The 13,520-nt window shown below is 14.5% G+C and overlaps 1 protein-coding gene across 1 annotated transcript; it reads left to right on the top strand.

Moving 5' to 3' along the window:
* The first annotated feature begins 12,726 nt into the window (after nucleotides 1-12,726).
* On the top strand, nucleotides 12,727-13,293 carry LOC125290180 (heat shock protein SSA1-like). Its single transcript, XM_048237113.1, is given in 1 exon segment — nucleotides 12,727-13,293. A coding segment is annotated over 1 exon segment (567 nt).
* The last annotated feature ends 227 nt before the right edge of the window (nucleotides 13,294-13,520 follow it).

Raw genomic sequence — 13,520 nt, forward strand, 5'->3', positions numbered from 1 at the left:
TAAAAGCTAAATATATAAAATTTTTGTTTATTTTTACTTCTTTTTTTTCCAAAAAAGGTCCATATAAAATAAAACATATAACCTCTTATTATTAATAAAAGGATTTGATTTAGTATTTTTCTATTTTCTGTTTTTAAAAAAATCAATAAATCCTTTATATTATAGGAATTAAATTAAAATTTTTATTTATTTATTTTTTTTATAAAAGATTAATGAATTTAAAATAAATTTAAAATTTATTATTTTGATTTATATTTAATTTTAAAATTTATAAAATATAATATTTTATAAATTTACTTTTATATAGAAGATTTTTAGTAAATTAAATGGATTAAATAAAAAATCTTTTATCAAGATTAAATAAGAAGAATAAATTTTTATTTTTAATTTTAAATAAATAAATTATATTTTTATTTTGAAAAATTTATTTTATATCTTTTATTTTTTTTAATTTCGATTTATAAAAATAAGATAATTATTATAATGATTCAAATAAATTAATAAAAATAATATAATTTTTATTTAATTTTAAGTTTTATAAAATATTATTAAATTATAATAATTTGTGTTAAAATATTTATTAAAATGAATAAAATAAATAAATATATTATAATATTAATTATTTTATTAATTTCTATTATAAAATTAATAGATATAAATAATGAAAACGAATCAATAATAGAAAATATAAGTCAAAATAATTTTTATTCATTAACTATAACTATGATATAGAAAAATACGTATTCAAAATATTCATATTTAAATATATCCGATTTAAATTTTGAATATAAAGAAGATATAAAATTTTTAATTAAAAATATTTGAGATGATTTAATAAAAGAAATATATATTATTATATCAAAGTTTATCTATAAAAGACTCGATTTATTATATTTGAAAATAAAAATTATAGAAAAAAAATTATTTATAAAATTTAATAATAATTTATATGGTATTATAAATTTCTTTTATAAAATATATGAAAAAAATTTTTTTATATTATTAGATTTATCATATTTAATAGATAATAATTTAAGATATATTATATGAACAAATTATTATAATAAAATAAAAAATAAAATATTATTAAAAATAAAAAATACGATAATAAAATATAAAGATAAAACTTGTAAATTTATTGAAGAAAATTATACTTTTGTATGGAATTATATAGAAATAAATTATGATAAAATAAATATTATTAAAGAAGAAGATAAAAAAATTAATATAGAAATATATAACTACAATTTAAAATATACAGATGTTTTTAATATATAGATAAAATTGAATTATATAAAAAAAGAAGATTTGGATGAAATGTCAAATAATATTAGTTATATAAGAAATTTAATAGAAAATACTTTTATATTTCATTTAAAAAATAAAGGATATAAAATAAAAAATGGAATTATTAAAAAACTTGAAGATTGTTATATTGGATATCTTTATATTACTATTATTAAAGATTAGAATAGAAAGAATAAAGAATTTAAAATAGAAGTAGTATTTTTATATAGATATAATATTAGATTTTTTATATATAAACCCAATATAATAAATTCTGATAGAATTTTTAAAATATTAAATAAAAATGTAACAATCTGAAAAAATGTATTTCAATATAATGATTTTTCAATAAGAAGAAAAATTAAATCAAAATGATGTAATAAAATGATAAAAATTTTATTTAAAAAATTATATGAAAAATATAATATTAATAAATTTATAATATTAAATTATATAAATGAAATTTCTAAAAATGAAATAGAAAATGAAATAACAAATAATTCAATTTAGCATTATACTAAATTATAGAATGAAAATTAAAGTATTTTTATTTTATAAAAAATATTATTATAAAATTTAAATCAAATAAATACATATAAAAACTATCTATTTAATATAGTATAATTTTTTATAAATAAAACTAATATATATTTAATTCAATTTACATGAAATTTTTAAGGATATTACAATAAAAAAATTATATGAAAAATATTTATATTTAATTTTTATATAATTACATGATTATATTATAAAAATATGACTAAAATAATAAATAATTTATTTTAATTCAATTAAAAAATCAATAAAATAATTATTTAATCATAAAATATTTTTCTTACATTTAAATTTCTACTTTTCAACTATTTTTAGATTATATAGTATAATAGTATAAAATCTAATATAAAATAATTATAGATATATAGTAACAATAAATTTATATCTATATTTATTATTCTATTAATTAACAATAATATTTGTATTTTCAATTATAAAGTTATATTTAAGATATATTAGTATTATAGAATATATCAATTAATATAGATAAGCATTGTTATATATATTTGATATCTTAACAATAAAAATTTATTCAATAGTGTAAATATTTTAGAATAAATTAAAAAAAAGATGAATAAAAAATGAAGATGGAATTTGTAGAAATAGATAATATATATATGATATATAAAAATTAAAATTATAAAAATAATTTAATTAAATTTTTCATCTAAATCTACAATTTATACACTATATAAAAGTAGTCATTGGTTCGTCTGCACTTCTCATCTATAATTGATAATAAAATGTTTCATTTTTATTACATTTATTACATGTAAATTGACTAGATGTACCCTATACTTTATGTCTGCTATTATCTTTCTATATAAGAAATAATTCATCTTTAATTCTTCTCTATTCTTTTATCTCATTAGATGCAAAATCAAAATTAGACATAGAACCTAATAAATTTAAATTTATTCTTTTTTCTATTAAATCTATATAAAAATCATCATTTTTATTATTTTTTATATTAGATATTATATAAAATATTTTTATTTTATATTCCTTATTTGTATTCTTATAATAATCATATACACTTTTCTCTATTAATTTTGATATATTCTCTAATTTTTCCTTATTTTTATTTGTTCTACATAAAAAAGCACTAAATAATAATTTTATTACTTTTTTTCTATATTCTTCCATATCTGTTATATTACTCTATTCTTCTACTAATATTTTGTTTCATTTTATTATTAATTCTTTTAATTTCTATCTTTTTTCTTTATTTTTATATATTTTTAATACATCATTTAATGTATATAAAATATTTGACTCCAATAGATCTATTTTCCTTACTTTCATATTATTCATATTATTTATTAAATTCTATATATTATTTGGTATCTTTTCCTTGTCTATCATCTTTTCAAACATATCTTTGTAATCATAAATTGTTTTCATATATAATTAACCCTAACTTTAATACCCTAGATACAAAAAAATAAAATGAAATAAAATAAAAAAATAAATATTTAATTTTTATTATTATATAATTATATAAATTTTTTACTATATTCTTTATATTTTTAATTAAAAATACACAAATTTATTATTAATAAATAGAAATAAATGGATTAGAATTTTTTAAAATATTTTATAAAAAAATATTTTAATGAAGAAAATGAATATATCAATATTAAAAACATATTTTTTTATAAAAATATGTTAACTCCAACTCTATTAAAAAAATTTATCTATAAAGAAATAGATAATAAAACTATGGATATCTTATTATTATTTAAAATAAATATAGAAAATAATAAATATTATATTTATGATAAAAATACTAAATTAAATTGTATTCTTATTAATAATAATATTTCATTTCATAATAACTATACAATTTTATGTTTATGTTGAAAAAGAACTATCTTAAATAATGGAGAAATTATAATACAAATAAATTTAAAAAAATCTGTTATATTAAATAAATTAAATAAAGAAAATCATGAAAATCATCTTATAATAAATAAATATCAAAATTATAATAAAAATTTTATTGTAACACATAATAATAAAATAATTAATATTTCATGTAATTTACTATATAATTTAATTAAAATAAATGAAAAATATAATTTTTATAATCTTATTCATAATAATTATATATCTTTATTTACAAATAATAGTTATATAGAATATGATACTAAATATATAGAAAAATATAAAAATCTATTGTAATTAGTAAAAAAATATCTAAAAATTTTTTTATTACTAATAATTTTGCATATATTTATATTAATTATAAATTTTTATCTAAAGGTAGTAAAATAGATATATTTAATTATTAGGAATCAAATATAAATGATTCTATAAAAATATTATATCCTAAAAATGATAATTCTTATATAATTCCTACAAATTATTTTAATAAATATTATAATGAAAATTTTTATTATAATATTAATTTTATTAATTTATTAGAAGAAAATAAAATTTCTTTATTTAATTGTTTTTGGATTATTATAAATTATGTTAAATTAAATAAAAAATTTAATAATTTTGTTTTACAAAAATATATTTTTAATTATAAAATATAGAAAAAAATTACAAAAAATATAGAAAAAAATTTAGAATTATATATTTATAGTATTAGAGAATTAAATTATTTTAATAATAATATTATTAGTTTTTATGATTCTTTTAATAATAATATACTCTTAGGTATAATTAGATTTTCTAATAAATGATATTTAGAAGATAATACAGGCAATATAAATATAATTTTTATAAATATTAGATGAGATGAAAGAAAATAGTTTTTAAATAGTTTAGTATATATAAAAGAATATTCAATATTAACTCATGAAAATAAAAATATTTTATTAATTTATAATAAATCACATATAGAAATATTATAGAAATATAATTTAAGATATTATGATAATAGAAATGTTCTTTTTATTAAAATATTAAGTAAAAAAATAAAAAATAATTGTTTTTATTGCGAAATATATATAAATAATAATATTATTTGATGTCAGCTTGATATAAATCTTTATCAAATAATATTTGTTTCTGCTGTATATAAAATACAATTAATTGAAAATATTAAAGAAATTCTTTATAATTTAATAATAGATAAAAAATTTGTAGATTTTAATAAATTTAATATTGATATTAGTTCAGTAGATTTATATGATGAATATATAATAAATAGTATAGATTTTACAGATTATTTAAAAAATATAAGAAAAGATAGTATATATAATTTATTTAATAATAATGAAAGAATGGATATTAAATGTATTATTAAAGAAAATATTTCTGATTATTAGATTATTCTTAATAAATATAATATAAAAAAATTTATTAAAAACAATTATTCCATCATATATATTTATTCTATATGAAATTATAATAAAAAAGAATCTATGAAATTAATAATAATAGATAATATTAATTTATTTGAATTTATTCCTAATATAGTTTTAAATTTAAATAGAATTAAATTTATTTATTTTATAAATGAATTTTATTTATTATTTGATTCAGAATCTTCATATTATGTCGTTAATTATGATGTTAATTTAGTAGATTTTAAATGATATAATCGAAGTAGTAATTATATAATTAATATATATGAAAATATATATGAAAATAAAATAATAGATTTAAATTATTATTATTTAGCTGGATATATAGATAAAATATTCGAATTAAAATTTGATATTTCTAAATCAGAATTATATTGTAAATTTATATTTACAGATGATACTGAGTATATAGAATTAAAGTTAGATACACATAACAAATCAGAAATTAAATCTTTTTTATATATAATATTTGGCAAGAATATTTTTGATATTTTAAAATTAAATAAAGTATATTTTTACATACAAAAAAGTAATCCAGAAATAGAAGAAAATTTTGATATATTATATAAATTAATTAAACTAAAAATAATTATAATAAATATTATGAAAAATAATATATATGCAAAAATAATAAATTTTAAATAATTAAATTAAATTTTATTTCTAATTTAACTACTACTAATTCTAATTAGACTACTACTATGGCTACTAAAACTACTATGGCTAATTCTAATATTGTTGAGTTCTCTACATCTACTAAGGTATTGGATTATATATTCCTAAATTCTTTTTATTTACAGGTACTACAATTTTTCTATTATTTTTAACCTATGGAACTTCAGAAAAATAAAGTCAATAAATTATTTTATATAATATATATAATAAAATAATCAATAAAATAATAATATAATAAAAATATGCATCAAATGTACCTTGAAAATTAATCTATCCTACTAATACTTTTGACGTTTTATTTTCCAATGTTAAATATATCTATATAAAAAAGTCTCCACTATCCTCCATACCTAAAAAATCATTAATCTAAATCTCCATATTATTACTATTTCTAACTCTATATATTCTACAATTTACAGGTTTATCTACAGAATTAAAACATTTAATATCTTCATATAATAAAATATTTTCTGAAAACCCATGACCATTAATTTTAATAATAGGATATCCATATGAAATATTGTCTGTCCCACTTTCTAAAACTATTTTATTATATATTCATATAGTTCCTGTAACCTAACAATCCTATAAACTAGAATCACATTTAACAACTATACATAGATTCTAAGATACTTCATTTCCATCTACTACTCCTTCATTAGAACAACCTTCATTATTATCACATTTATTATAATACTCTCCTTCTTCTATATCTGTATCAGAAAACTATTTATTCTACTATAAAAAACATTTTGTATTTTTTAATACTGCAACTTTTAATGTTCCTTTTCTCTATAAATCATATTTAATAAATTTTTTTGTATTTGGCTAATGTCTTACCCCAACAATAATATGTTTCTATGATATTATATGAACATCTGAATAAATCTATCTATTTATTTCTAATGCAAAATTTGCACAATATATATCTATTAAAAATAAAAAGAATATACCCAATAAATAAATCATATATTTATATGTATTTTTAAACACTATTTTTTAATGAAAATAAATTATTTATAAATCGTCATAATTATAAATATATATTTAAAAACTAAATTTATTATTATATTATATCTAAAATAATTATAATATAAATTTCCAAAAAATATAAATTATTTAGTTATTTTTTTATTAAATATTTTAATTTTTAAACATTATTTATTAAAATTTATGTATAATTTAATTTAGAATTTATTATAATTATAAAATAATAATATTGTTAATTAATGAAATAATTATTTAAATATTTTCTTACTTTATATATAAAAATAATAAATAATTAATTAATTTATAATTTTTATCGATTAATTTTTTATTAATAGACATAAAACAATCAAATATAATTCTATATATAAAATTAAATCTAACATAAAATGATTTCATTAATTATTTTTTTTAATTTTTATATTTTATAATTAATACAAATAAATTTTTAAATATTCAAAAACTAAAATTAGATTATTATTTGGATTATTATATTGAAATGGAATATTTAAAGAAAAAATAAATAAGTTTTATTTATATAAAAATTTAATATATATAAATAAAATATATTCAATAGATTTTCCTATTTTTAAATCAATGTTTTTTTATGATTTACTATAGAAAATATATTTAAATATCATAAAGAAATATAGATAAAATAGTTGAAAATTTTATATTATATGAAATTTTTATTAATATGGTTATAGATAATAAAAATATAATCAAAAATGAAAATGATTATAATAACATAATAACCCCTTATATAAATAAAACAAAGGAATATTTAAAGAAAAAATTGATAAATTATACGAAAATAAATTAGAAAAATATAAAAAATTTAAATTCGATTCTATTAATGAAATATTAAAAAATTCTTATATAATAAATAAAGAATTAGATATATAAGATAGCTTTAAAAAATTATACAAATAATTATTATTTATTTAAATATTTTATAAATTTACCTAATATAAAATGAAAAATACATTTTCTAAATTTTCATATTCAGAATTTATTATAACAAATTTAAATTTTATAAAGAAATTTATAGAATCAAATAAATTTATTAATAATAAAAATCTTGATAAAATTTCTCGAATAAATGAAAATAAATCTAATTTAAATATAAACTATATATAGTTATTATTAAATCCATTAATAAAAAAAATCTTATCTTAAAATAAATAAAATAGATTATAATAATAATAAAAAAAATCTTATCTTAAAATAAATAAAATAGATTATAATAATAATATAAAAAATTTACAAGACTATTTATTAAAAATTAATAAATCTATAGATTTTTTTACAGAAATATTTAATTTAAAAATATATTATGATGAAAAGAAAAAATATTATAAAAATTATACAATGAATATAATAAAATTATTATATAAAGATTATCAAAATTTTACAAAAGATAAAGCTGATATATTATTAAAAAATCAAAATAAATTAAAAAAAGAGTAAAAACTTATTTTTGATATATTAAAAAAACCAAAAGAAATAAATATGAATATGACTATTGAAAAATTTAAAAATTTAAAAAAGAGAAAAAAAAGAATTATATATAATTATTATTATATATTTTTTAGTAATAATATTAGTTGTTTTTGTTGTTATTTTATTTATTCTAATTATAAAATATAAATAATTAATAAAATCATTTATAGATATGATGATTAACAGATATACTTTTAAAAAAACTGAATTTATCATATAATATCTAAAATAATAATATTCAAATAATAATAATAAAAATATATAATTTTAAATAATAAAAACTATTTTTATAATAATAAGAAAATCTTTTTTCTTTCTTTTCCTACTATATTAATAATATATTTATTATTCAAAGAGATGGTAATAAAAATCCTAATAAATATAATGTTTTATACTGTTTTTCATTTTCTTTATTTTCATCTTTTATTAAATTCTATAATACTTCATTTAAATTTGTTTCTTGATTCATTTTTTATAATATAGCTATATAATTTATTTGTGTTAGATTATTGAGTTTATGTATATTTTGATTTTCATAAAATTAATTTAAATTAAATGGAAGATAAAAAAATTGATTTAATAAATAATTCTAATATATTTAATATTAATATCAATAATAAAATTTATAATACTTGCTTAGAATGTAAAAAAAATAAAACAAAATGCGTAATTAATAACATATTTGCTTATAAATGTCAATATTGCTTTACAAAACAAAAAGAATGTATAAAAACACCTGTAAAAAATATATTAGATGATAATTTAATATATAATACATCTGATAATATTTATTTCTTAATATATCTTATTAAAAATAAATTAATTTTATTAAAAAATATAAAAAATAATACATATAATTTCATTAAATGATTATTAACTTTCATATATAAACATACAAAAGATAGATATATTTTAGAAGAAATAAAAAATATAATTTTTGATATAGATTTTAATATTATATCAAGAAGCCAATATGTAAAATTATCAAAACCTTTACTAGTATATTCATCTCCCCATCTAGAACTTATATTACAAGAAATAAAAAATAAATTATTTATTTATAGATTTAATATCAATGATCCATTTTCTGACTTTACTCGTTATAATAAAAATGAAATATATAAAAAATTTACTAGTGATAAACCCTTTTTCTTTCATTTTATTCATCAAAGAAATTGATCATATATTCTAGATAAGTTTATTACCGCAATAAATAATCAAAAAAATAATTTTTTATCTGAAAAAATATATTTTTTATGTAATAATTTTAATAAAAAAGTAAAATTACATTGTTTTTGAGAAATTGAAGAATTTATTATTGTAAAATACTTAATAATTTATATTATAGACTTTTAATATATTAATTTTATTAATTTATAAACAACACAATTTACATATAATTTATTTAATAAATAATGATTGAAAATGAAAATATTAATCAAATTTTAAATTATAATACAAAAACTATTATATTTAATAAAGAAAAATTAAAAAAATTTGGAAAAACTTGATTATCTAATAATCTTGTAAAAAATAAAAAAGATTTATTATACCAAGAGGATATAACTATTTTACAATTAACTTATAATATTAATGCAACTAAAAATTTAGAAACATATAATATTATTTTTGAAGAATTAGAAAATTATTCTCTAATATATCCTAATATAGATATATATTCTATATCTATACAAGAAATTATAGACTTAACTCCAGGTGGTTTCATTCAAAATACATTAAATTTACAAGAAAATCCTAATATTAATATATTAAAAAATATTTTTTCAAACTCTTATCAATTAGTATGTTATAAACAAATGTTTGGATTATTTACTATAATTTTTATTAAATCAGAATATTATAATAAAATTAATTATTTTGAAATACAAACTGTATCAAGTGGTATGATGTATGGATTAATAGGAAATAAAGGAAGTATAGCTATATCTTTATCTTTATATGAAACACACATGTGTTTTATAACTTCTCATTTTCCAGCTAAATATAATAATACAGAAAAAAGAAATAAAGAATATGAAAATGTTATTAAAAAATTATAGTTTACTCATATATATAATAAAGAAGATCTGTTTTTTATATATAATCATGGTGATCAAATTAAATATAATATATTTGAACATGATTTAATATTTTGATCTGGTGATTTTAATTATAGATTATTATATGATGATGATCTATTAAATGAACTAAAAAATAAAAATGTAAATTAGTTAATACAAAAAGATTCTTTAAAATATGAATAGAATAAAAATAATATTTTTATAGGATTCAAAGAAGGCGAAATTAAATTCATGCCTACATATAAATATATAAATAATACAGATGATTATGTTATATTTAATAGTGAAGGATTAAAATATATGAATAAATAGGATGAATATTATAATAAAGTTCCCGGTTATACTGATAGAATATTATTTAAATCTAAAATACCTATTACAATTTTAGAATATAATCAAATAATTTCATCATTAGATTCTGATCATAAACCTATATTTGGTATATATAGTATAAAAATTAATAAATTAGATAAAATAAAATATAATAAATTAAGAAGTGATTATACTGAAGTAATAGAAAAATGATTAAATAAACAAATCCCTAAAGTAAATATATTAAATAATATTTTAAAATTTAATCCAATAACATATTATAAAAAACAAAGTAATACTTTAGAAATAGTATTAGAAAGTTTAATAGATTTTGCTTTAGAATGAAGAATAAATAATGTTGAAAAATATCCACAATTTAATTTTTCTTAGAAAAAAGGTATTTTACATGGTAAATCAAGTACTAAAATACAAATATATTTTGATATTAATAAAGAAAATAAACATAATTTATATAAATATTTAACAAATAATATTCAAAATAATATTATTAATATAAATGAATAGTTAATAATAGAATTAATTAATGGAGATAATTATTTTATTACATTAAATTATTCATATTTACCTACATTATTAGGTAGTTCTATTGAATATATAGTAAAAGATGAGAACGATAAAAATAATCATTTAGATATTTTATTTAATTATTTAAAAAATAAATTAATAAATATGAGTAAAGAAGAATTAATTATATTATTAGATAATTTTAATAAAAATAAAGAAATAGATGAAACATTGGATTTTATAGAAAAATTTTATATTACAAAAGAGTTAAAAGATAATATTCATATAACAATAATATTAAAATCTATTTTTTTAATATTTGGAACATTATTATTACCTTTAATTGATAAAAAAATAATCGATTCTTTATTAAATTATTATAATGAAAATAAAAATAATATTAATTTTAATACTATATTATTAAAATCTAATATAAAACCTGTAGATTTACATTATTTATTGAATTTTTTAATATATTAAGTATAATATTAAAACATAGAGAATTACATCATCAAAATTTTATAACTCAAATAACTGGAAGTATATTTCAAATATATAATGAAAAAAATATAGAAAAATTTAATTCTTTGAAAATTATTACTCTAATTTTAATTCTTTCAAATTAAGTATTAAGTAATTTTTAAAAATTATTTTTAAAAAATTAACATAAAAATTAAAAGATATAAAAATTGAAAGACAGAAAGAATTTACGACTTTAAATAACACTATTAATCACAAAATACATGTATCAAGCAACCTTTATTCTACACGCACTCTTGTGCTAGGGAAGATGAAAAATAATATTTAAAATTTCATTAAATATAGCATCGATATCTTTAGAAAAACTTAAGTTCGTATTGTTTTTCATATATTTTCTAAGTACAATATTCGTAATAAAAGAAGAACGTCAAGGATATGTAATATGTAAAGAAGGCGATGAAGAAATACTTACATTTATAAATACTTCTAAAATAGACTGAGCAGTTGTACTTATTTATTTTTTAGGAGCATGTATATTTGTACAGAGTTTAATCATATTAATAGAACATTTACTTAATAAATATAGTATTAAAGTGTTTTTATTATTTTTAGGATATACTTTATTCTTTATTGGTATGACGCAATGATTTCCTAATATTCTTCATAAATTAGTATTAAGAAGATATGAAAAAAGTAAAAATTTTGTAATAGATGACCAATAGCTTTTTGTAGCAGGTGATTCCTGTACAATATTTCATGCACCAAGTATGTATGTAAAAGAGGATCTAGATAAATTATCAATCGGTATTCATTTTTTAGGAGGTTTAAGCGCGGTATTACTTCTTAAAATGTTGATTCATAAAAAATGATATGTCAGTGTGTAAATAACTAATTTTCATTAATTAATAAATTTATATTCAACACAAAAAAATATTCTTAGAATGTTCTAAAAACATGTAAAAATTTTAAAAATATATTTATTTTTATCATAAAAAATTAAAATGCAAAATAAAGAATTTTCAATAGGTATAGATTTAGGTACAACTTTTTCATGTTTTGCAATATATAGACACGGTAAGTGTGATGTATTAACAAATGATCAAGGTAATAGAACAACTCCATCTATTGTAGCATATGGAGAAAAGGAAACACTTGTAGGTAATGCAGCAAAAAATCAAGAAATAAGAAATCCTGAAAATACTATTTATGAAATAAAAAGAATGATAGGTAGATAGTTTAATGATAAAGAGTTACAAGAAGATATGAGAAGATTTCCATTTAAAGTAGTTAGTGTAAATAATAATCCAAATGTAGAAGTAATGAGTAAAGATGGTAAAATAAATGTTACTCCAATATAGGTAAGTGCAGTATTATTATCTAAAATAAAAGCATATGCAGAAAATGCTTTAGGTGGTGTAGTAAAAAATGCAGTTATAACAGTTCCAGCATATTTCAATGATTCATAGAGAACAGCTACAAAAGATGCAGGAACAATAGCTGGTTTAAATGTATTAAGAATAATTAATGAACCAACAGCAGCAGCAATAGCATATGGATTAGATCGTTAGCAAGAAGGAAAAAAGAATGAAAGAAATATATTAATATTCGATTTAGGTGGTGGTACATTTGATGTATCTGTATTAAGTATAGATGATGGTGTAATAGAGGTTAAATCAACAGGAGGAGATACTCATTTAGGTGGATAGGATTTTGATGCAAAGATTTATGATGAATTAGTATGTTTTGTAGAAAAAAAAATGCCTAATTTTAAAGTTAAAGCTAATAAAAGATTATA

Source organism: Alosa alosa, unplaced genomic scaffold, assembly GCF_017589495.1.
Source record: "Alosa alosa isolate M-15738 ecotype Scorff River unplaced genomic scaffold, AALO_Geno_1.1 AALO_1.0_unplaced_2, whole genome shotgun sequence".
Lineage (NCBI taxonomy): Eukaryota > Metazoa > Chordata > Actinopteri > Clupeiformes > Clupeidae > Alosa > Alosa alosa.